The sequence below is a fragment of the Ammospiza caudacuta genome, chromosome 4 (genome assembly GCF_027887145.1).
Source record: "Ammospiza caudacuta isolate bAmmCau1 chromosome 4, bAmmCau1.pri, whole genome shotgun sequence".
NCBI lineage: Eukaryota > Metazoa > Chordata > Aves > Passeriformes > Passerellidae > Ammospiza > Ammospiza caudacuta.
In genome coordinates this window covers 70,434,262-70,461,204 of record NC_080596.1, presented here as the reverse complement: position 1 = coordinate 70,461,204, position 26,943 = coordinate 70,434,262, and the positions used below count along the sequence as shown (strand labels likewise).

Here is a 26,943-nt window from a genome sequence, read left to right as displayed (position 1 = left end):
TTGTAGACTGGCTTTGCCTTTATCTTTTTATTTTAAATCAGATGAGAAAGTTATTTCTGCATTCAGTTAATCCAAAAGGTTGTATAATCAGCATATATCTGTATATATACACACTTAAATAACAAAGTCTTCTTTTTTGTATTTGTGTGCAAGAAGAAGGTTTGAGGTGACAATGAAACTGAAAAAGAAAGTGTTTTTCAAGAACATTTGGATCTCTCTTCTCTCAATAGTTTGATATACTGTTGAATTAAATGCAGCTAGAACACTGTTTGATTTCTGTTTAATTGTAAACATATTAGTCAGCCCTCATAGGAAACATACTGAAAAACTAGTCAGTAGCTTTGCTTTGCATTTCTCTTTTAAAGTGAAGACAACGTAAAACAAATTTTCCCCATCCCTCTATTATTTCTATGCATTTGCTGCATTTGGTTTAGTTTACTGATTACTTTCTTTCCTCAGCCTTTTTTTTCCTATACTTTATTTCAAATATTAAACTAATTAGGATAGCTAAAATACTAAATACTTACATAAAATTACATGACTGTTACAGCAGTGAACACCAGAGCATTTCTGAGGCAGTGTAGACAACAAATCTTCACAGAAATATTTGTTCCACAAACTTAGGTGCAAACACCTGGTAAGATCCTCCTAGAATCATCATAAAATGGTTTATGTTTGAAGGGACCTCAAGGGTAATCTAGTTCCAGCCTCCCTGCCATGGACAGGGATGCCACCCTCTAGACCAGGGTGCTCAAAGACCCAACCAACCAACATGGCCTTGCATGGCCTTGAAGGCTTCCAGGGATGGGGCATCCACAGCTTCCCTGGGAACCCTGTTCCAGCACCTCACCACTTTCACAATAAAGAATTTCTTTCTAATATCTAATGTAAACCTACTCTCTTTCAGTTTGGATCCATTCCCCCTTGTTCTGTCACTACATGCTGTTGTAAAAAGTCCTTCTCCATCCCTTTTGAGGCTGCAGATAGTGTCACCCTACAGCCTTCTTCAGGCTGAGCAAACTCAATTCTCCCAGCCTTTCCTCATGGGAGAGGTGCTCCATTTCTCTAACCAGCTTGGTGGCCCTCCTCTAACAGGTCCATGTCCTTGCTGTGCTGTGCCCCCGGAGCTGGCTGCAGCCCTGCAGGTGGGGTCTCACCAGGGCAGAGCAGAGCAGAGGGGCAGAATCCCCTCCCTCCCCTGCTGCCCACGGGGCTCTGGGTGCAGCCCAGGACACCTTTGGCTCTCTGGGCTGTGAGTGCCCATGGCTGGGCCATGTCCAGCCTCTCACCCACCAGCATCACCAAATCCTCCCTGGCAGGGCTGCTCTGGGTCTGTTCATCCCCCAGCCTCTGTGGATACTGGGGGTTGTCCTGACCCAGGTGTAGCAGCCTGCACTTGATCTCATTAAACCTCATAGGATTACTGAATGCCCACTTCTCAAGTTTGTCCAGACCCCTCTGGAGACACTCCTGTCTCTTGGGAGTTTCGACTGCACCACTCAACTTGATGTCATCCTCAAATTTGATGAGGGTGCATTTGATCCCCTAATCTGTGTCAATAATGAAGATATTAAATATCACTGGTCCCAGCGCAGACCCCTGAGGGGCACCAGTTGCCATTGATGTCTGGTGGGTGTCTGAGCCATTGACCAGTACCCTCTCAATGTGACTTTCCAACCAATTGCTTATCTGCTGAACAGTCCGCTCATCAAATCAGGGTCTCTGCAGTTTAGAGAAGAGAGGTTGTGGGGGACTGTATCAAATGCTTTACAGAAACTCAGAAAAATGACATCTGTGACATTTCTCATGTCCACCAATGTAGTCATTCCATCATGGAACGCCACTAGGTAACTTAGGCAAGACTTTCCCTTGAGGAAGGGAAGCTGGCTGTCTCAAGTCTCAGTCTTCTCCTCATCTGTTGTCACCAGACTTCCTTGATAGCATATGTGAATTCGATGCCATAATTAGTTAAACATACCATAGTATGCTACTGCAAATTTTTTTTAGTATATAAATTCTGTTACAAATTTTCCAGGTTTGAAATCTGTTACAACTCAAGTAGATGTGGTTTCTGAATTCAGTCTATACTTCCTGTGGCAGAAGTCAGACAAGTAATGTCACAGAAGGATGTTTTTCTTTTTTGGTACGTTGCCTAACATGAACTAAGTTGTATGGATATCCTTCTGTGCAAGGTAACAGGTGGGGTTATTCTTTTGTCCAGACTGAAGGGGAAAACAAATATTTTTGAAGACCAGGATTTGCCTAATCTATAACAAGTATCATTCAGATGAGCATTGGCAGTCACTCTATGATGATTAAAATTTTCTCCTTGGTTGCAAATCTGAATAAAATGTGTGCACCTGCAGGAGACCAAAGTACATGTCTGCAATTCAAGCCTTGTAGCTGACACTGTAACGTTTAGAACTCCAAGCACTTACAAACAAGTGATTGATCATAATGCATTTAGCTTGCAATAGCTGATCATGCAGGAAATGCAGAGTGTTCATAAAGAAAACAGTTTTGGCATTCATGGATTTCTGTAGTTATTCAGTGGTGATTTTTGAGATTGGGTGGTTTTACTTCAATCTCTGTTGGAGATCATCAGAGTAAGGACCGTTATAACCTTTTCAAAATACCCAGAATTTGTAGTACCCCTCCCTTTTTTCCTCTTCATACTTTTTCAGCTTCCACCCCTTTTTGTACAAAATGCTTAATTCAACAATAGACACTTGCTCCAAAACTGTTCTATTCTTCACAGCATGGACTTGAAATGGGAACAGTAGCTTTCATGGCAGTGCAGAGAGAGTAGGTTAGAGTTGCTATTGGACTACTAAAATAATTAGGCCATTGGAGTTTTTATTAGTTATGCAAAGTGAATGGTTTAAAATAAGAATTATAGAGATGATCCTTAAAATACTAAGATCCTTAATATCATTGTAGCTCAAGTGACATTTTAATATTTTTGGGCCATAAATATTTTATTTTTCTTTGTCTGTGCTGATTTCTTTATGTTGTTTGGTGCAGTATGGTATTGTTTAGGTAATAAACATTATTTTTGATACTCCACTATCCTATATCTACAAATTTTCTTCTAAATAAATGAACCATTCTTATAGCAAAGGAAGAGAATTTATGATTTACAGCTTAGTGTGAATGTGGGGAATACCCCAGTGTGCCTTCTCAGCAATAATTACTGTCCCTAGTTAATAAATTGCTAGGCCAACAAATTTGAACTTAATCAATTCAGACTGAATTCTTACTACATGAAACACTTCAATGCCGTGGTTATTAAATTAAATTCTCTCTAAGATATTTTGCATACAAAGTAACATCTTTTTAGGGATGGCATGTTTAAATCTCATTCATTAAAAACAACATCTTAGATATATTTCCAAAAAACTTCACTCAAAAGTTACTTCCATCTCAGCATGTGGGTTAGGACCTCTCAGAGATCCATCAGAATGACTGATTGATATCTAATGCAGGTGAAAAATCTTACATGCACTGAGGGGTTGTTACCTTCACTTAGGATGGAAGGTTGTCAAAGCATTTGGCTGTGGGCATCCAGCAAACCATTTGAACAGGCCTGGACAATGGTTGAAAGAAAAATATATTGAGCAAAATACATGAAAAGCTATGATTCAGGAAATAAATGTAGAAATAATCTTGCTTGTATTGTGAGTCATGCCTAGTGATGTACACTAGTATGTTTTGTTTTCAAGCAACTTTTATTTGGTTTGCCTTGTTTTCCTTGGTTCTTTTTTTCCTCTTGGTAGACCTTTTCATTGTACCTCTGTGGCATTCTCAATAAAATTACTTTGAAAAAAAAGCTGACCCAAATAATACAATGGGTGAGGAGTGTGTTTTACTCATGGAGATAAACACTTTCATTGTTGACTTTGCTTATCCTTTTGGGGATTCTGGTATGCAGTATTTAATTATTACATTACATAGATTTTATGTCCATTTCTTGTTTAAGGTGGGTTAGGCTATTAAAAATAGTAAAAAAAAAAAAAAAATCTCCTGCTGCTGTCTGTGGATATGTCTCTATTTCAGTTATCACAAAATTGTCTTGTACCAGCCAATGTTTCCAAACCGTAGAGGGTTCTATGCTCTGCAGGCAGAGGGGAATCTATATCCACTTCATTTGCCCACATTTATCCTTGTCTGTGGTTTAAGACCAGGATGCAGACCTGTGTTAGAGATATGAGAGTGAGGTTTAAAAAAGATTTGAAGCAGAGTGGCTGCATTGGTATAATAAATACGGCTTTGTGTCCTGCTTCCTGGTTCACAATCAGCCTGTCTGGCACTTACTTGAGAGGCTCTGCAGGATGTTGTATGTATGATGCTTTTTCCAGCCAAGGGCTGTTATTCCTTGCCATGGGGTCATAAAGAAGTTCAAAGGCAGATAAAATGACAGCAGTCAGCAACAGCAGCTCAGTTCCTGCAACACAGGAGTAATTGCAGCCCATTATTATAATTGGCTGTCTCTTCTTTCCCCTGAAGGAACTGAGCAGCTGCCAGTTTAGTGGGCTGCAAGAAAACTGATGAGACGGGAGATGGGGGTCATAACAAAAGTTGAGAAACCGATCAAGGCAAAATTCATTAGTCCTGAGTAGCTGTAAGAGAGGAGAAGGAGACAGTGCTGTGACTGGTCATCACCAATGCCCATGTGGGAGGTGGAGTCTGACTTCCAGGTTGGTTTGTTTCATCTTGCACTTCTCTTTTTTTTTTTCACAAAGAAAGGCAAGGTTGATTCTACAATCTTTCATCTTATTTTATACAAAACAAACCAACCACAGAGCAGAAGGCAGGAACCTCTTTATAGGACTTTGCTAGAAAGGGTTGATTTCAGCCTTAATGAGTGCATCAGTTAGTTTTTCATGTGTGCTGCAGCTAAAAGGGGGATGACCTACAACTTGTTTAATTTAACAGCAATGTGTTGATGTTGACAGTAATGATCCTTAGGTACTTGCTTATGGTAAATACGTACAATTAGCAATGTGAAATGTGTCTTTGTTGGTGTTCTCAGCAATAAATGCTAATGTAGAAATGGTAGCATGACATTTAGGAATGAAAGGGTTACATCTGCACACACTGTGTAGATGTAACTTTTATGTTTCAGAAGGAACAAACTGTTTCTTCATCCATCTCTCATTGATGAGGTATGGAATATCAGAAACATATTTCTTAATACGTACAAGTGGGGATGTAGGGGAATTTTACAGGGAGAAGAAAAAGTAAAGGTTAATAGAGTGCACTGTAGATACAAAGCCAGAGGATGTTATCACAGTTCTGTCTGATTCTGTGGTGCTCTTCAGGTCTTCTATTTGTGCAGGTCTTTTATCCTCACACCTAAATTTCATTCTCCTTTACTGCATGTAGATCTATTTTAAAATGAACCTGAAGAGGTGTGTGCAGATTTTGTTGTAGCTGCTTGTCTTTTTAAATAGAAAAGTTAAAGATGCATTGCATTTTTAGTATTTATGGTGCTGTATCAGGAAAGCTGTTTCTTGTAGGATCTATGTACAGATACCTGGGGTGAATTTCCATCTCTTTGAATGTCAGTTGGAGCTTTGCCATTCATGTCAATTGCCAGTTTTTCACTTTAGTGCAGTATTTTGTTTCATTCCTGAATTCTTCTTCATCCTGGTTTCTTAAATGACACATTCATGCTGAGAAAATATACCTCCTTGTAAGTTCGGTGTGTTTCCAGATTGCAGCTGCCCATTCCTACTAATACAGAAGGATTTTTTGGTAAATTTCCTGTTCTTAAAAATCATTGTAGCATGTTACAACCCTCCTCACCCACAAATGGTACAAAATGCTGCTGCTGGGTTTCTGAATATCCTAAATTGGAGTGATTTTGTAATTTTAGTTCTATTTTTACTGTTTGTGACATTCTCTTTATATGTTATCTTGATCGAGTCATTGCAATTTTGATGCAACTTTTGTGTGCTGAGATGCATCTGCATGGTTTTAGTTCTGAGCCGGAACAGCATTTTTATCCCTGTGCTTCCCCATGGCATGAAGTGGGTTCAGATTGCTGCTCTCTAGGTCGGGATGTTGCTGTATGAGCAGCCTGTAAATCAGTGCTTCCCTGTTTGCTTTGGTCACTTTCCATTACTAAATTGCCACTACAGGTGCTGCTCTTCACTAACCACTGATTTGTAAAAGGCATCTTGACTAATCTGAACATAGCAATGTGTGTTTCAGAAATTATTATTTTTTTAATCACTGTGTGATTTGAAGGTTATTCTAGCACAGCGTTTGGGAAAGAAAGAAGTTGTAGTCTAGGCCTGTTGCCCCTACCCAAGAATGTGCTCTGAGGCACGAGTTAACATTGCTGTTGACAAGTTCTGTTTTTTCAGTTTCTCATTAAATTCAGGTGAGTGAGATTTATTTCTTGCTTGTAAGGATTTGGGCATGAGAGAGAGACTGGAGAAGTGAAACGAATGTAGAAGACAGGTGGAATCAGTATGCTACAAAGGAGCCACGTATCTGTAGCTTATTGTAGGTCCTTAAAGACCTTCCTGTATTTTTCAGTGGGTGGCAACAGGAAGTTTAATGAAACAAGCAGAAGATAAATGTGTAAATGGAGATAATTTGTTAAGATTTTATTTTTAGTGTTCTTTCTATTAACTAGCTGTCTAGATAGTAATGCAGAGTGTAAAGTTCATTTGAAAGATGTATGTGGAGGGCTCTTTTGTAAGGATTTTGGTTGCTTTCTAACTTCTAATCTGTTGAAGTACATTTTTTTAGAGAATAGTTGTTCCATATTTTTACAATAGTTTGTCCTTTTCTGTTAGATATTAGCCTTTGCTTCTCATTATGAAGAAAATAATTTCATTGAAAGCTTGAATTTACTTTGTTTTTACATAAGGTGCTTTTAACTAAAAATTTGTGATGGGAGGTGATATTCATTAAAAAATTAGATTACATTCATTATGACAAAGGCATTGTGTTCGTTTGGAAGGGTATACTAATTCTACACACAGTCCTGAAACATGAATGTAGTGCAGATATTTTAGAGCTGGATCCTTCTTTAGCTGTCATAGTTGCCCATCTTAGCTTTGATAATTGTAAAATCAAAATTAAAAAAAATAATCACTAAAATCAAATAGCAGTGGCTTTTACATGGACTCATAATAAAACTTATTTACAATGGATTTACTAGGAATTCAGTAGTCTCTATACATATTTAGCACTTCAGCCACTTCAGTATTTTTAAGTAGTGAGAAGTAGACTGCTTATTTGTAAACTGTACTAATTCTTGAAACTCTCTTTTAAATATTTACTTTTATATTTTTTATGCGACATCACTACCTTCATGGCATAAAGCCTAGGCAAGTATGAAAGTGAATCGCTGCTAAGCAGTAGCTGTATGTGTGTCCAAGTGATTTTGCTTTACAAAAATTCAAAACAGTTTCTCTGCATTTATCTGCTATTTTCATCTTTGTTTGTCACATAGAAAGATATTAGTATGAGTGAATCTATAGCCAGCAGAAGAAAATATTTATAAATAAAAACAAGGAAACCAATCCCTCAAACAAACAAAACTCCAAGCCCACCCCACTCTGTTTTTGGCTGAACCAAATGCAAGGAGGATGTCTAAGCAGGAGACATAATGCTGAAATGACTGAGTTAGGAAAGATTCAGCTTAAAAAAGCTGTGGTGCAGCGTTGCTGTTGTCATGGCATCAGCCCTCCCTTGGTCCAGGCACAGAAGAATGTGTGGCAAAACTGTTGGTGCTGCTGTCCCTTCACTGTTTTAGAGTAAGCGTTACAGAAGTGGGAAGAATTCACAAATCATAATATGGTCTCCTTAGGTTGCTGTTTCTAGGCATTAATGGTAAGTTTATACTTTACGTTGGCTTCTAGAAAAAGTTTGAACCTCCATGAAGTCTGACACATTCTTCAAAGTTAATGAATATGTGTGCACGCTCTCAAAATTTAGATCTTCTACTAAATATTTATTTCTGTATTTCCGAAGGAAAAACATTATCTTTTTGGTTCAAGTAGTCCAAAAATGTCTGAATTTCAAATTTTAAACAAATCTGAAATTTTATGGCATTTGATGTTTCTTTCCTGCAAAGGTGAGAAATAAATAGATGAGAGTTTATGGTGTGTGGCCAAAGGCTTTTGTGAGGGTCTGTACCCTCCTTGGCTTATTCTTTCCTTTTAAATTTAAGATCATAATGTCAGCTGTTAAAGTGAAGTGAAACATTTTTCTTCATGGCTCTCTACGCAGAAGGTGTCTAAAATCTCCCAAGCTGGAAAAAGCGGTTAGCACAGTCTAGAGCTCTGCATGTTTCATGTAATTCATTCATTTATTCTTATAAGGTCTGTGGGTATGCGTGTGTTTTCAATATACACCATCTCAGAAGAGAAATTCAGTTTGATGGGATCAGAAATTTAAACTGCTTTTTTTATCAACATCAGCTGGAAAGTCCCATAGGGATCCAGTCATGAGAAAATGGAGTATGTTTGGATTATATTCAGATAGCCATAAATACATTTTTTTAGATGTGAAAATGTCTATAATAATTAGTGCTCTTTTTATGGTGCTCCAAAAACTTTTGAAACTTCTAAAAAATATTAATTTCCCTTTGTTATTATTTTGAGCCATGCAGATTAATTGGAAATTAAAAAGGTCTGTGAGTAAAAATAAAGCTTTGGAAAATTTCTCCATCAGGAAATGCTATTTTTGTTTGTGGTTATTGAAACATCATGAATTATGTTAGTTATTAAATATTTTTACTTGTGAAATACCACATCATAGAATTAAATTTCAGTTTATTGAAGAAGGAGGTAGTAAATAAATAAGAAGTCTTGATATTTACTGTGAGGACTGTTTGTCTTAACACCTTGCTGTTTATAGTCAGTAAGTAAAAGCACTGTGCTCGGTCATTGATACTTCTTTTGTTAATATCAAATTTGTTTATCACCATGGGCAAATTTTGGAGGAAAGCAGACTCTCCATTATTTGGAGGCTTTTTTGGTTCATTAGGGAATTTTGCCAGTGGGGATGTCATAACAGTTTTCTCCCTTGTCTAGTGACTACTGTACTAAAAGACCAGTCAAAAAGTTTGTTATTTTTGCATGACAGTGGTTGTAGATTTTAAGGTATTGCAAAAATGGTCACGATCTGTCCATCCTGTAAGACTTCAAACACTTTTTCATCAGTTTTTCTGGATTATGAATACACAACAAGATCTTTGGAGTGTGTGTAAAGCTTTGGCAAGAAGATTATGTAGATATGAATTCAGAAAATTACAGCTATATGTGGTATCTTAAAATTCACAGATCCTTCTGGTCTCCAGAGAACAGTCTTGCTAAATCTAAGAAGTCTTCCATTTGTGAAGCGCTTCCAAAGAAGAGTCCAGATGGCTACTTTAAACTGTAATAGTAATATCTATGTTTAAAAATGTCCTTGTATGAACAGGAGTTTCTCTGGGTGCTTATTGCAGGGAAGTGTTTAAAATAGTGTGTGAATTTGAGATGGTGACTATAGGGATAGCTGTTTCAGCTAAATGGAAAAAAAAGTTGGAAGGGCTCAAATGCTAAAATTGAGGAAAATTGAGGCATTTCCACATAATTTTAGAATTTGCATATATTAAACTGGTATCCCTTTGGGATGAAAAAGATGTGAATTGAGTAGCAAGAAATGGGCTCTAAAATGGAATGAGTTTCTGTGTGTCAGAAGTTGTGCATCTTAAGGAACATGATTGCCTCTTTAAAGAAGAGGCGATGTTATGAATAGCTGTTGGAAATAAAGTAACGGTGAAAGCCTTGAATGTAGGCTGTACTTGCTCCTGACAGGCGTTGACTTTTATTTACATGTTTATTTAGCTGTGCCATCTTTATGTCATCTCTTTATTTTTCATGAAGCAGCAAGGTGCTGATTTCTGAGTGAGCTCCAAGCTGCAGAGGAGCCCTGCTGGAAGGGAGTTACTGTAGTTGTTCAAACTGGAACTTTGCCTACGCTTCTCTTATGAGTGTGTGCTGGGGGAGAGGGGGACATAACACAGGAAGCAGGTTTGTCTGTCTTGCTTGGCTACCTGTCAGGGTATTTGGGAAGACAGCAAGGAGGGTTTTGTGTGCAGTATTAGCAGCTTGCTTTTGATGCTTGGTTTTGTGTGCCTCAGATGTGACATCTTGCTTTCCTAGTATGTTGAGTGACAAGAAAAAGAAAACATATGTCTGAAGAATGGAATATGGTCTGAATCACATTTTCTGTGTGAAAGTGAAAGCTGAGCTCTGAATTGTGGAATAGTTGAAGAATTCAGGTCCTTTAGTATATTTCTAAAGCAGGAATGTGAATGATCTTTAAGTCAAGAAATCTACTTTCCACTAATAACTTTAAATTGCTTTGTGTCAAAATGTACATCTTTATGTAGAATTCAGGTTCTTAGATTGAACTTGCATATGTTGTTTCTGAAGTACATAATTTGCATACATACAAATTATTTGAAATGGCATGGTTGAAGCATGGATTGTTTCTTCCCTTTTAGCATGTTTCAGCACAAGTGAGAAACGTATATATATTTGGAATTATGATCTTTACTCTCTGTTGTCTTATTCTCTCTTTGTTTTTGAGGATTAAGAAATAGAAGCTTTTAATTGATATATTTGTGTTTGTGGCTGGTGACTTTGCACATCCCTTTACAGATTGCATCATCTTGCCTCAGTTCACTGTGACCATACTGTAAAGCCTTTTCTTATGGGACTGGGTAGTAAAGATGTGGGGAAATGTGGACTCTATGTTCTCTGTTCTGAGCTACTTTCCTTAAGTCTTGCTAAGACCTGAAGATTCATTGGCTGCTATTATGTTGAAATTGATCGAAGCCAAGGATCTTTCTAGAGTAAAAGCTTACTTGGGGTTACATGGGGAGACAAATGCTCCTCTGTTGTTTAAACCTAATTTTTTTGAAGAACTCAGCCAAAAACCTTTGGTAACATTACCTCAGTTACAAACTTTTGTCCCCCTCTACTCATGGGAAAACTGGTCTTAGAAATAAGACCTTAATTTCACTTCATTATAATATTGTGTAGTAGATACTATAATGTATTATTTCCTTCCACAGGATCACTGCCTCTTTCAGTGCATTGTCTATTTAGTAATTGTTTGATAATTTCAATTTCTTTTCATGGTATAGCCCATGCCTTTTTTGTAGCACACTGTTGATCTTGTTGAAAAGTGCTTACATTAAAATTATTCCTTCACGGATAAAGGAATGTTCTTTGAGGAGCAGTGAGGACTTTATTTTTCATCGGTTCCTGTAAGTTAAAGGAAGATGATTTTCTCCTCCATGTGACCACACAGTTCTGAGAAACAGAATGAAGGATTCAAATATCCATATATTTAGCATTCTCTGTTTTTCTAGTCTTTTATGGGTGATTGGGAGGGAATAGTTCTCTGTCAAACTATACCTGCTCAAAATACTGCTTTCATAGGTCTTGGCTGGAGTTCCAATTGCTCAGCAGTTCTGCAAATCAAACCCTAGAGCATAAAGTCAGATACTAGGAAATGAAAAACGTATAGTGAAATGACTGTATGCTAAGGCTTTGATTTACACTGAGCAGAAACTGGAAAAGGCAAAGATAAGAGCTAACTCTCCAATATAGTATTCAGTCACTTCAATTATGTGGTCCTCCTCATCTTTTTTTTGTATTTTGCAGCCTATAAAGGAAGGGAGCTTTCATCTTCATGTGTCCTAGATCCATCCAATACAACAAACGAGGCATGGGCCTGATGGTGCATAATCAAGCAATATAAAATTGTATTGATAGTGCAAAATACATACATATAACTGCTGAAGTGAGGATTCTGAATTGCTCCTGTAGTAAGTGAATAGAGAGATCTCTAACTTAAATGAGAAGTGCCATCTAAGGTTGTAACTACCTTAGAGTGTTCATCAGGAATGCGTTTTTTAAAGTAATCTCTTAGTTATTCCCACTTCTTATGTACTGGCTTTTATCATAGAGCCATCTCAAAGTGCAGGTATTACATTTTTTAATAAAATAATGATGTGGAATGATACAGAGAAGGATGTATTCCAGCAGTATATCCAAAAGACTGCAGGCAAGCTTACTACGTGGCACTTACTAGAGCTAGTCCAAGTGGCCCTTCTTGTCATTTGCTGTCTCCCTTCTTTGTAACCACTAAAATTTTGGATGCCAGGTTGTCATTACCATTTTTTTTTCAAAAGTAGCATGAATCATTATTTTTATTTTCTAATGGGAAAAAGAATTTTTTAGTTAACTGAAGAACTTAAAACTGATGATGTGACTACCTCACGTAGCATAACAGATGAGCACCCAGCTACAGAGCTAACATGCACAGAACACTGGAATTTTAGCATCTCCTTGCTCATCAGGGCTTGAGTTAGCAACCTTCATGTTCTTTTAACATTATTTTTTGAGTGTGTAATTATATACTGTATGCTTCACTGTGGTTGTATTTTGGGACCTCATTAGAAGACGGTAAGACAGAGTACTTACATGGGTTTTGAATTACAGTCCACAATGTGTAACTGTCACTGGAAATCTATATTAAAAGGTTTTGGGCTGTGATGAGGGATGTAGAGAAGCCTGATGAAAAATAAATGGGGGTCTAAGCTCAGTACATATATAAGGAGAGGAAACCAATATAAACTTGTGTAAACTTAATATCATCAAAGCAATTTGCATTACTAGTCACTCTTTCTTAAAGTCTTTAATATATAAAAAGGTCTTAATTTTTTTTATTAATATGGAAGCCAGTTTTTTCCCATATTTCTGTTGCAGAAATTAGCCCTCCTTAATAGCTGGAAAGGCTGAAGTGTAATGCCTCCAAATAATAAGGAGAGGAAAGAAACTATGCATACTTCATTTGAATGATTCTAGTTCTGGCTTTTTCTCTCTCTGGAATAATTTGGTTGTTTGGAAGAAATCAAATATCATGGGGTAAGAATGAAGGAAAAGACTAAATCTAAATTGCTAAATTGTTAAGGGAATGTTCAGATCTTGCAGGAGTAGTGTGGCTGTCACAAACTTCGTGGTAACTTCCCCAGGGTAAATCTAAAGAGCTGTTGCAAATTAAGTGGTAAATTCAAGGAACCATGTAAGGTCCTGTTTTGGAACTCTGATCAGAGATACTGTGATTAAAGGTCAAGATTGTTCTGAGTATGGGCAGGAGGACAAGAGTAGTTTTAGAAATATGAATAATCTTTTTATAAATTAGTGTTAGGGTGGTATGAAAGATAGCTGTTAAAAAGGAAACAAAAAAATGTGCATTTATAAACACATACATACACGTTTGTGTGTGTAAATATATCTTTATATGCAATATAATGTTCTCCATTTGTTACTTCTTATCACTGTTGGATATCTATCTGTCTGTCTGCATGCACACTATTAAATATTGCATGTCTTCAAGATTTGACAGCCAAAGACAAAAAAAGCAAATGCACCTTGATTTCATAATACACAGGAAGGAAACTGATGTGCAGTGAGAATACTCAATTGATGTAGAATTTCCAAAAGTGTTGTGTTCCCAACATCTATCAGTGCTATTTCTGTACTTCAGAGTTCTGTACTTCTGTATTCTTTTTATTTCAAAATAAGCTACAAACACGCATTTATATATTAGGATATATACTTATGTATGTATATGTATGTGTGAGTGTGTAGGAACATAGTCTCTTGAACTCATGTAAGCAATTTTCCTTTTTCTCTGCTGTTGCTTTTATCCAGTTAGTCCTCTACCAAAAAAGAAGGAGATAAAAATATGGATTGATATTTCTAATATGAAAGTAGTAGTTAGCTAACCTTTTATTTTTGGTATTTATTTTATTTCAGTATTTTAAGTTAGTTAACTTTTTATTTTTATGTTAGGAGTATGGGTAAAGTTATAATTGTGGCTGCATTTTTTTGGTTTAATTTCTCTGAGATGTTTTCCTGATGCAAAGATTTTTTTAAATCAACTTCATACATTGGAGAGCTAATGTTAGATCCATGAAAGACAGTGCATGCAAAGACATAGAACTCCTGTGTTCAGATGAATTTTGGTCTGACTAAACCAACAAGAATGCCAGCCCTAGTGTACTGGAACAAAACCAAGTGGAAGGGAAAAAATAGAAAGAAAAATAATTTTCCTTTATAGGTAGCAGAAGAGAATATTTATAGGTATATAAATATACCTATAGGTATGAAGAGACATTTATAGGTAGCAGAAGAGAATTTTTAGAAGTGCCATTTTTTGGAGCAAGTGTGTTCACTGAGAGTCAAAAGGTTCAGGCTCTGATTAGAAATTTATTTACGACTTGTAGGCAGAAAGGTGCCCAAGTCTGTCTTTTTAAGACAACATACTGAAAGTTAGGCATCCAGCAGCTCTGAAAATTTCACTTGTTCAGATATAGTTGCATGATTTTATACATATATACTTCAGTGTTCCTTAGCCTTGGTGTTTATTTCTGTGTCTGTAAAATGGTGGTGGTATGTTAGAAAAGGTATGAGACTAATTTTGAATCTTCATGAATTTCATCCAAAATAGAATTGAAGAAATGTTAGCAAAGCCTGTCATGGGACAGCTTTTGCCTATGAAAAGATAATGCATAATAAAGAGGACAGTTTTGTACACTGAGAGGCTCTTATAGATACACGTTAAAGGTATATTTAAAAATAAAAGTTAAATAATTTCATTATTTATATACAGATGACTGGTTTTCATAGGTTATGTCTTTTTCAGACAGGGATGATAATGACAGCAACAATTCCATATTATAATAATACACCCTTCAGGAAGGAACAACAGCTAATCAGAAAGCCAGTACTCACCCTGATATTTTTAGCTTTCAGTTAACTGTGCTGTTTAGTGAATACTTTGGTTCTATTATTATATCTATGGAGAATTTTTTGGTTTTTTTTTAAAGCTCTTACTGTCAACTCATTTTTCAGCTTTTCTTAGAATTCATGCAGATAGTATAACTATAGACATTTAAGTTGTATCTATATTTAAATTAAAAAAAAAAAACCAAACAAACCCAACCCTCATCTTTCTCTGTGCATTTTTGAATCTTAAACTTTTCTGCCTTTGTCAGAAATCATAGTGCAGTTCAGTGTATCTGAAACAATGAGCTTTCAGTGGGTAGAAGCAAGACAATTCTTATTCTGAAAAGATACTGCTTGCTTTTGCTGTCGATACTTTTTGTATAGTTCTTGAATAGCCCAATTGTCCTTCTGTGCACTCAAAGTGAATGAATTCATCTTTCAAAGTGGAGCACTTCTTTCTTCTCTGTACCAATTCCCACTTCTGTTTCTGAAGTAGAGAAGAAGACTGCACTCCTGAAAGCATACAATTCTGAGCGCTGAAATTAAATTCTGCTGTACCTGTCACTCACAAAGCCCGGTTTATGCCAAATGTTGTGCAGTTACCCTAAGGAGTTTGTTTGGACCATTATGGAAATAACTTCACTCTAATTCACCAATGAAATTGCTTAATTTGCCACCATATTCTGTTCTGAAAAGTAGATTCAAGTTTCTTAACGTTTCTGACCTTCCTCACACTGGAATTCAGCATTGTAAGTTCTCATGCCCTTGCTGAATGTAAAGCATAATGAGTTATTCTTTCTTTAATGGGGTTGTTCAGACACACAAGTGCAAATTTTGACAGGTTTGTGCAGCACCTAAAGGTAAAGACTTTCAAATTAATGTACTTTGTTTCTAGAGTGCTTTCTTGGTTCTGTATTGTTAAATGAAGTACTACAAATTTTGGTGTCTGTTTTCACAGACGTAAATATTTGTGTGATCTTCACGAGGCAGGTTGCTTCCATGCAGTTTGCTCTGTTTTGCTCCAAGGAAAGGAGGTGCAACCAGCTGTTTGAAGGCATAAGAAACAGTCTGAAAGGAATATAGAATAAATATTTTCAAGAAGAAACATTATGGGATAAGAAGTTAATGAAATTTAGTTAGCGTTTCTTTCCTTTTATGTTATGTAATGAAATTCTCAGTTGTCAGGCAAAAAATTGAAAATTCTCAGTTATCATAATATTAATAATATATAATATTCATATACAAAAGGAATTCCTTTTTTTACAACCAGTATTTGGGAAATTTATGAAGTAAAATCCTACAGAGACCTCAAAGCATGTTGTTGTTGTTGGGCTTTTAATTCTTTGAGAATGTGTCTGTCAGTGGCTAGTAAGTATAATCTTTGCTGCAGCTGTTTGTTTAGGGACTTTTAAGTACATAGATTGCTGGAAGCATTTTTGGGAAGATGAGCATATACATTTTCTTATTTGCATTATTTTTATGACTGTCCCCAGTAGGAAGTGCCTAAAGGGAAGCTACTCTACAAGGGAACTTTGATCATTCTTAGTAAGGTAGTTATAATTTTGGTTGTCTTTGTTCATCATTTACCTTCAGTGAACTTTATTCTGGACCTAGAAGTGTATTGAACACCTTTTAACCATGGCTTCTGGTGGTTTTTCAGCTGTTATTTAATAAACAAAGAATGCATTGCACTGTGCAGGTTCAAGGATGGGCTTATTACCTCTCATTAAAAAATCAGGATTTCTTAAGGCAAATTATTTTAAATAATTTGAAATACTTGAATCAACAAATGAAACTTGCAACCAGTTTACATCTCAGAAGCATAAACCGTTTAATTCTACAGAGGTAATGGTTTTGAGTTGTTTTGGTAAGGTTTTTTTTTTTTTTCATTTCACTGACAGAAATTCAAGTTTTGTATTTTTCTTTCCTTAGCCTTTTGTTTTTCACTATTTCATGCTCCTCTTTTTCTCACTGGTGATGTGAAGTTAAGAATGCTTCACTGCTACAGAGGATGCTGTCAAGTTCACACTCAAAGGAGGTTTTTCTGCCCACTCTTTTCCCATACAGGGTGAATTAGGGACTGTGTAGGCTTAACAGAAGTCTCTGCTCTCTTCTGAGGCAGGTGTGTCAGTATGAAACCCCTTGATTTATACACAAAGAGAGTGGGGGCTGAAGATGAGGGGAGAGAATAAAAATGCTAGGTTACAGAATAGGAGGGTGGAAGAAAAGGGGAAGTATTTAAAATCATTTCTATTTTTTGTCTATTTTCTAAAACAAATTATTTGAGGAGTAGCTAACATAGATTACTTATTGAAACGCTTCTACATTTTATAAAGATTTGTGTTGAAATTCACACCTAGTTCCCCACTGCTACTGTCAAAAATAATGGCATGTAAAAAAAACCCCAAAAATTCTTAATAAGAAGTCTGGCAAGGAAACATTAGCTAACTTATCTCAAAGTATATTTAAATTGTAGGAATTCTGTCATTCTAAAAATCTCATCTTTTAGTGGATGTTATTATGCTTTTTGGGGCCTTCTTCTATTCAATGCCTCGTGTGATACAATTGATACTTCTGCTTGTGCATGGACACACGCATATATGTGGCTTTTCTTGGATTTAGCCTTAGCAATCCTGGATACAATGATAGTTTTATTTGCTCATGCTTGAAATAGGGAAATAAAATTAGAAGAGTTTTGTGAAGGAAGTTCTCCATACTTCTTAGTGCTCAAAAATTTGTGAATCTTACAAACAGAAACTTGCGAGTGATGCAGGTTTAAATATGTATTGACTAGAAAAACAATCCTCTCTTCAGAGGCAGGCAGCTCTGAGTCTTTTACCCTTCAGTGCTTTTATTTTTATTAGTCTGTACCCAACTACTTGTTATGTGAGAGGTAACAGGGAACATGCAAATGGTAAGATATATGAATTTGGCTCTTTGCTTGGGTGATACAGCTTGGTTTTGGTTCTGATTTGTTTACTATTCTCAAGAAGTATGCTAATATTTCCAGAAATTACACTTGTGGAAGTGACTGCCTTGAGATCAACATGTAAATAAATTTAAAGGAGGAAATGCAGATGGTACTCCAAATAGATAAGAAATAATGTATGCATTCATCTGATTTTCCAAAATCCATACAGTTTGAGAGGCCCTCACAGGAGCTCAGTGTGAGCTCACATTTTATTTCACAATTCTGCCAATACAAAAGTTTTTTTTTTAGTGCATTTTTCCATGTATAAAAAAACCCCAAACAATTTCACTTGTTTCACGTGTTCACTTAAGATAAAAATACTTTCTTATTATTGAATCACAACTAGCTCTTTGTCTATTTTAGCTGCTGCATAGGATCTTTTTTCAAAGACATGTTTAGTTCATGTTCTACATCAGAAGCATGAGGAATCAATGGTTTAAGAAAGAATTTTACACACATTTAGTTTGTTAAAACGCTCAGTCTTAAAGCAAGAAAAACTGCTGTCAGTTAGAAGGATTTAGATTTCTAAAGATTATTTAGACACTAAATCATGATTTAAGCTAGATCCTTCCAGAATTTTGCATTTACCTTTTCATGCAATCTAGTGTTTAACATTTTTTTTTATTCTTTCCTTTATTAATAGTTTGATCATGCATTTTTACTCTTACCAACGATCAAGTAAGGTCATTATAGCAGTTGAAAACTTTTTGGTTGGACAAAATTTAGTGGAGGTTTGTTTATCCATTAAAAAATTAGAAGTGGCTTATATACTATGGCAAAGATGTCTGATACTGATCTCGTTTTGTTTGGACCATGACGAAATAATTTTTCTTTACATGTTTTATTCTTGAATGATAACCTTCTAAACATTTATTATCTTTTTTCTAGGACTTTAAGACAGGATTTGGTATCACTTTAATCCCTATGAATGTGGCAAATGTAAAACAAGTGGATCGGGCTGCAAAGCAATCTTTTGAAATAATTACTCCTTATAAAAGCTTTAGGTAAGAAGTTGAGTATTTACTTTACAAAATATGCAATTAACTAAGGCACTAAAGAAAAGCTGATTTCATACTGCAGTGCTGTAGCTAGGTTGGATGAAAAGGTAATGTTTTTATTAAGGATGTTCAGCAGTGTTTAGAAAAATGGGAGGATGTTCTTTGATTTGTTTAGTTGTGTGCTTCATCTCTTAGTTCCTGACTAGGCATATTATGTCCACAGGTTTGTACTTTTATGTAACCTTCTTTGTTCATTCTCTGCCAGGGCAAAAGGAAAAAAAAGAGAAATTAATTCCTCCACTTTCACAAATTGACTTCATCCTAAAGAATAATAAACTTCAATAGTGAAGTAATGCTGCATCCATTTAGTCGTATGCATTTTATTTGAAAAGAAGCTTTCATTTGCTATCCCTTGTAGAAATCCTAGGTTGAAAGTAGTTGAATGTTTTACTTTGACTGATTGCTGAGACTTGTAATGATTTTTAAGGGAATGAAAGTACATGCTAATAAAAGCCTTTTGTTAAGTGTTGTAGTGTTTCTTAACTGAAATGTTGTAACGAAGTAGGAAATTTCTTTGTTCTCCTGGGATTGTTAAATGTTAGGAAATACTTTCACTCTCAGTCAGCTAGCAGGTAAATTAGTCTTGATCAGCAATTTGAATCTGTTGCTAGTTGGTAGATAGTTCTTTGATTTTTTTCTTAAGACAAGACTGTGTTGATTTTTTTTTTATTATTTAATTTTTATAAAGATAAATTTAAATGAAAAGCAAGTATTTTTTTAATTCTCAGTAATTTTTTTTAATTCTCAGTAGTTTTTTCAATTCCCAGTCTTTTTTTAATTCTCATTTAATTCTCCATGTTTCCTGATGTCATTCTATGCTTTTGTTAAAGTTCAGTGTTTAAGTTTGGTAATGGGTAACATAAAAAGATTGAAATTAATTCAGGCATGTTACATGAATGTTACAAAAGCTACATACCTTATACTAGTAGTGGTTTTGTTGAAAACAATGCTAAAACAGAGCAAGTTTCATTGAATTCAAAAATACAAAATAATACATTCTATCTTAGGATTTATATCTGTGTGGAGGAAGATTTTTGACTGTGATTTTGGGTGTAAATATAATAAATAAAGAGGCCACAGACCATGTTTAATTGGGCTTTCAAATAAAGATCAATAACACAGAAAAGTCAATTGTTTCAGCTTTACAGCAGAGTCAGAAGGAGAGAAACAAGACTGGATTGAAGCACTCCAGCAATCAATAGCAGAAACTCTATCTGATTATGAAGTAGCTGAGAAGATTTGGTTCAATGAGTCCAACAGGAGCTGCGCTGACTGTAAAGCTCCCGGTCCTGACTGGGCATCCATCAATCTCTGTGTTGTCATTTGTAAGAAGTGTGCAGGTAGAGTAATTAATGACAAGCTGTGTGGGTTCCACAAAATGTCATATTTGCATATCTATGTATGTCCTTGAATTGACATTATTTTTTGATTTTTTTTTTTTTTATTTTTGAAGTGTTACTCTCATAGAAGTTTTGAGAAACAAAACGTGAGCATAACTTTTCTTTTTAGTACCAAGGTCAGCCTTATTCTAAAGCACTTCCATGCATAAATGACATGTCTGTAGTGATTGAATTCTCTCAGGTGAATCATCCTTCACAATTAGTGGAAATTAAGACATGCTAACACTTCATGGGAAAGAAATGGCTTTCGCAAGGCTAGATGCCAAAGAATAACAATTTTCAGTGTATAAATTTTGGGTATTAATTTTTTTACATCTGCACATATTTTACTGCCAATAGGGATAGCTTTTTCAGATACTGCTCAAAATACAGTTGTCATGTTTTATATTGAAATGCTTAAGGTGTAGATTCAAGGAAATAATTTATAATTCTAGGCTTTCTTTCAAATCAAGCTATCCCAGAAACAGTCTACATGAGACAGCCTATTTTTTTATTCATTACTATCAAATGAAATTAACTTTTTTTAAAAAAATATATTTTTTTATTTAAATTATTCAAATGTCAAACCCCACCTTTTTTAAAAACAGCAAGTAGAATAAATCTGCCTTCATGACTTTTTTTTTTATCTAAGCAGAAGAGAAGCCCTGTTTAAGTGCATTAGTTAAGTAATGCTGTTGGATTTTCAGGACAACACAGGTCTTTAGGACCAAGAGATTCCAAGGTCCGGAGTCTAAAAATGGATGCAAGCATTTGGAGCAATGAACTTATTGAGGTATGTTGTGATATTCTAACTCTTTTTTCCATCTTGAAGCCTAGTGTATGAAAGGGAGGTATTTGCTGCTTTACTGTTAAGGAAACTGAACATACAGCTGCTAAACAATATGGTGTTACAGTAGACTTGATGCTTTTGATGTTACTGTGCATCATGTACCTCTCAGGAATTCCAAATATTTGTTTTGCCAACAAAATGTAGTTTCTCTTAGTATTTCTCCAAGTACCTAATATTTCAGGGGAAAAAGAAATCAAATGCTTTTGGAGAGCACTCAAGATGAAGAAAGTGGAAAAGAGAGGAAACTTGTCACTACCAGTTTTGCTGCTTGGGATGTTAAAAAAGGGTGGTGGTAAATAGTGGTCCTGACAGAGAGGGTTGGAGCCATCAGTGTTTTCTTTAAAACACATGCTACTCTTCTCTGAACTTGAACTAATATTTTCTAATATATAATGAAGTATTGTAACTGAAGCTTGGCTGCTATTGATGGTAAATGATGGCTGCTGGCTTTATTATTCATTTGTAGATGACCATAGGCAGTGACTGAGAGAGGCTGCTGTCTCCTGAAGGAAATTTTCTTTTTTTAGTAACTTTCTTCTTCAACTTTTAGCAGCTGAGAACTGTTCAGAGGCTAGCTTCATATCCTTCATACTAATTTGCTGATTTATTCCCTGCATCTCATCCAGATCTTTATCATCATTGGAAATAAGAGGGCAAACAGTTTTTGGGCTGGAAATCTTCCTCCAGATGAAGAATTGCATATTGATGACCCTGCAGAAAAAAGATTAGCATTCATTACACAAAAATACAAAGAGGGAAAATTCAGGAAAACGCCTTTCCACTACAAAACCAAGGAGCAGCTGAATAAGGTAACACAGCGTGGTTAAGCCAATACCATGTTTTGGATTGTATTGTATCTGTCTGCAATTTGGTCATCTTGTTAAACTGGTAAGAAATTAATTCAGTGTCCTGAGTGACATTCTGACACAGTTGAATAAGGGTTATTTCGGAGCCTTTGCAGTAGTCATTGCATAACTACCTAGTTTATTATTTTTCCTGTTGGTTTATTTGATGAAGGTTATTGTAGTTCTTCCTATGTTTTCCTGAGCCATCAAAATTTGGATCTTTATTTTAATGTAACCATAGTCTAGGGATGCAAATTTCCACTTCATTTCTTTGGATTACTTCCTTCTGTGTTTCGTCTGACATCTAACATTCAAATATAGTAGATGATTCATTGTCATTAATGGTGAAAATAACTGATGCACACTTACATAGTAGCTTATTGGAAATGTAAAAGCTTAAATTAATGATGGAAAATGTATGTTCTCTACTTTTACAAAAATAATAAGTTCTTTAAAGTTGTAAAATAGAGAACTTCAATTTTCAATGTCTCTGTAGAAATGATGTCCATTTCACTGATTTCTAAGATCTGATGGCTTGAGTAGTGATTTTTCAGGGTTACTGAATACAGAACAGTTTTAATGCATTCTGCAATTCAGTGCTCTCAATTGCATGAATCAAATTGTCTCAAAGGATATACAGAGATTGTGGGGTTTGTTTTTTGTGGGGAAGGATATATGTCAAATAATCATTTAAATATTGGATAAAGTTATCAACTTCTCTGCAGAGACATGAAATTACAATGTAATAAGGCATTAATTGTAAAGTAATTCTAGAACTTTTACTGAACTGTCTTTGTTATCTTGTGCGTCCTGGGTGTTTATGTGTTTATTAGAACAGCTAAATTTTATAGGAGTAATCTTCCTATTTTGAGTGACTTTTGCCTTAATCATTTAAGAAAAACTCATTCATTAACTAAATAACTTAAGTAAATATTAAGTCATTTAAATTTTAATGGAATAAGTTGCTCTGTGTAACTATTTTTGGTTTTATGGTTTTGGACAAATCTTGTAAAAAAAAGTTTAAGTTTATTATGTTTGTCTGTGTATTCAAAAAATAAAAGGAGACTCATGATTTAGGATGTGGTGAGCTGTTTAAATTTCAAGGAAGATGAACAGGTATCAAGATACAGGTTAATAAAAAGAGTGAAAAAAAATTAATATATATTAATTAACTTAATGTGTCTTATAATACATCTTAATAAAAAGAGTAGTTTGCTTTATTGACTGATGGGAGTTTTTAAAAATCTACCTAGGAATTTCAAAATGAGTCCCAGCAACAGAGTTTGAGAATCTAATCTCATCTCTTTTGTTGAACTTCTGAGGTCTGAAATAGTAAGAGTTTTTATTTAGTAGTTTGATGCAAATAAACAGCAAGCTTCCTCTCCAATTGTATTTACTCATGTTATCTTTCCAAAGTGCAATTTGTGAAAGCAATGTTTTGCTGGGTTTGGGCTGATATTTTGGGATATTTTTGTTGCTGAATTCTTCTAGATTCGGCCAATACTTCATGGTTTCTGGTACTTCTCAGTGTTCATGGTACAGCTATATCAGAGTTGAAAGGATTTGAGTCTAGGTTGCACGTATTTGTTGCCAGTAACTTTCTAATTTAAACAGACTTCCTGTGTCCCCTCTCTCTGATAAGGCCCTGTGTGCTGCTGTAGTCAAGCAAGATGTGCTCGAAACTCTGATGTTGCTCTTCAGTGGGGCTGATGCCATGTGTGCCACTGGAGACCCTGTTAACAGCACCCCATACTTACTGGCCAAGAAAGCTGGACAAAGACTGCAGATGGAATTCCTGTACCATAATAAGTTCTCAGGTATGATGCATTTTGTTCTTTTGATCTAATTTTTTATTATGACAAAGAGAAGGAAATAATTCAGAAGCAGAATTGGCTTTGCTGTGAAGAATAGTGGTATATCAGAGAAGCAGTTGTGATGGCATTAACTATATTTTATTAGAGCACAATTTCACTTGCGTGCAGTTTTGCTGTTTTGCTCAGACATCATGTTTAGGACTTAGACAACACAGTGATAAGTCATAGATCTCATACCCTTAGTTATACCACAGAAAAAACCCATCATCTTCTTGCCAATATTAACAGTCTTTTACCAGAAAAAAAATGGGTACACAAACATATGTCTAAAGAATTAATCTAGTGCTTTTTCTTCTCCTTAAAGGATATTTAAATTGATATCCACTCCTACTGCACACAGACCTAGCTGTTTTTTTCACAAACTCTCTTCCCAAAATAAAACTCATCTCTTGAACCTGCAGTAAGATCTATCCTAGAAACCTCCTTTTCCCATCACAGCTTCTGTTGCAGCTTGGAGCAAATGATAAACTTTGGCTTGGAAGTGAACAGTTCTGTTTGCAGTGTGTGGCTGCTATGAGGCTCTTGAAAACAGAAAGCTGCTCTTAACAGTAAATGTATTGAGGTGCATGGATGTAACTGAGCTTTTCTTTTAAAAGCGCTGGGCAGTGTCTGAAACCATCAGGGGCTGAAAGTTCACATACTGATCTACACTGAAAAAATAAAAATATGTGGATGTAGTCCTGGACCAGCTTTCTCTTGGCTTGTGTCACTCTGCAAAGTGACAATGATTCACATTCAGGCTGAGCAAAAAAAGGATTAGTGGGAAACACAGGAATGAATCAAAGCTTCCAAGGGCAGACACAGTGTCTAAATTTCTGCCTGAGTACTGCTCAGGCCAGTGCCATGCACTGGGTCATAGGATGTGGAGCTCAGTCAGGTGCAGACATGTGGTGATTTCTTTGCTACCTATGGTCCCAAGTGGTCCTAAGGTTATGGAGAGAGAAGTTTACTTGTCTTTTCTACTTTTTTTTTTCTCCAGCCAAGGTAGCACCATCATGTTCTTATCTTTAGGGGAGGGGAGACAGTGTCTGTTGATGATGATTCCCAGAATTGTTGTCTGTCTGCTGCTGGAGTTGCTGGTAAACTCTATATAATCCCCCAAGAGAAGCAATCTCCTTCTGTAGTATGTTACACAACGGATGAAAATCAAAGTTCAGAACATCAGGAAACAGTATTTTATATTACCTTGGCAAGCAGTGGATGACAATGGCGACATTGTAACAAATGTGAACCAGGTTTTTTAATGAACCTTTTTTCTTATTATAAAAATAAAACCAGGAAGTTTTATCAGTGTTGTAGTAAAGATACTGCAGATCAACTGCATATTTGCAGACATGCATTTAGATATGTGGAAAAATGGCTTTAACTGATATAAATGAAGACCTGTATAGTTTTTACTCCTTTGTCTTTGAGCAGATTTCCCAAACTATGATCGTTGTTGTGAAAGTGGCTTCTCTGAAGATTCTTCACATTCCACCTTTCTTTGTGAATTCTTGTACCAAGTTTCTTCTAATGCGGCTAAGCTTCCTTCAGAGAAGAAATTAAAAGAAGGTATTTAACTTTCAATTTATGTATTTGAATAACACATGAATATGTATGATTTGGATTAATTTTATTATTTTTAACTTCTTGCACTACTTTTTTTGAGATGAAATGTCTTTGATAAGAAATGTCCTCTTTTGATTCAGTAGACCTCTTTCAGATAAAGAAAATACTGTTTGTCTTGATCTCTTCATTCAATAGTTGACAGAGGAAGAAAACTGAAGTTCTGAAAAATTGTTCAGTAAACACAGTAATTGATAAATAAGAAACAAACAGAAACACTTCTTGCTTTAATTATATTTAGATTAGTGCCAAGAATTAATTTTCATCTAAAATGATTCTATTACTGGAGTCATTTACAAGTAGCACTGAATTTTTAGTAGGGTGTTTCTCAAGCTCACGAATTTACAAAATCTTCCAAGTGGAAATGAGCATCTACAATGACTCTATGACAACTTGAGCTTTGTGGGGGGGATAATGCATGTATATCACAGTAGATATACACGGCCCCCTGTGCATATCAGTTTACTGTTTTTCTTTTTTTTTCTGAGAGAGGGAGGTATTATCAGGTAATTTTTCCCTTTTCTTCCCATTTGTCTTCCTATATTTTTCTTGCATCTAAACAAATAACACGGATTTTTAAAATCTGTTATGATTTATTATTGAATTTATTACTTCTAAAATCCGTACATGCCATCCTGCACTAGTGTATACATATTTTTGTATGATTGTGTCCATTTTCTCATGGCATATGCCTTTAATATTCTTAATGGATATTAAAAGTATGCTAAAGCATAGAAATTCTGTTTAAATATGCTTTTGAAGAATCTGTATGTTAACGTGGCTCCAAATTCTTGAAAGCATTGGGTGGTGACTGTGCTAATGCCTGATCACAGGCATGTCCTAGCAACTTGGCAATTCTTGACAAACAGGCCTGTTTTGACAGAGGACTGCTGCTGGATAGGACTTTATCTGGGATTGCTCTGAAATTGCGTGGAGCATATTTGGGAAACAATGTATTAACTGAAAAGCTCATTACTACTTGCTCCAAGTTCAAGCCTGATCTTCTGTGCTGTGGATATCTGTATATATTCATAAAGAAGTTTATTAAAAAAACCCAGAAGTCAGTGCTTAGTCAAGTGGAGAGCAGATACAAGGCAATCTCTTCTGACACAATGCCATATTAGAAGTGGCACATTTCCAAATACCTGTATAGATTGAAGATTTGGCTGAAAGTGCTCACAGAATGGCTTCTGTAGCATTTTGGGGGGGAGATGTACTGCGACTGAGCATTGTTAGTAGGATTTCTTAAAATTTATAAGGAAAGCCCCCAGATAAGAAATTTTGACTGTCTTCCATTTCAAGTCTTCTGTGGACAGAAATGAAGCTGCTTTGAAAGTTTGTAGTCTGTTATTTACCATTGCACTTACTACTTGAGGGAGCGTACAATAAATGGAAAGGAACCAGATTTCTCTGAGGTCAGGTTTTGTTCTCTGAAATTGTGATTGTGTCTTGAAGATGGTAGGTGTTCTACTGTTTGTTTTTTTGGGCGTGGGCATTTGTTTACTTTGTTTTTGTATTGCTGTTCAATTACCCATGGGTTTGTCAGGA

The 26,943-nt window shown here is 35.6% G+C and overlaps 1 protein-coding gene across 1 annotated transcript in view; it reads left to right on the top strand.

The window, feature by feature from the left end:
- Positions 1 to 26,943, top strand: part of ARAP2 (ArfGAP with RhoGAP domain, ankyrin repeat and PH domain 2) — a 113,842-nt gene that overhangs the window by 37,401 nt on the left and 49,498 nt on the right. The window contains exons 10-15 of the mRNA XM_058804342.1: positions 18,673 to 18,788; positions 19,983 to 20,182; positions 20,929 to 21,014; positions 21,698 to 21,880; positions 23,559 to 23,733; positions 25,207 to 25,341. Coding sequence (XP_058660325.1) covers positions 18,673 to 18,788; positions 19,983 to 20,182; positions 20,929 to 21,014; positions 21,698 to 21,880; positions 23,559 to 23,733; positions 25,207 to 25,341 — 895 coding nt within the window. The remainder of the gene's footprint in view (positions 1 to 18,672; positions 18,789 to 19,982; positions 20,183 to 20,928; positions 21,015 to 21,697; positions 21,881 to 23,558; positions 23,734 to 25,206; positions 25,342 to 26,943) is intronic.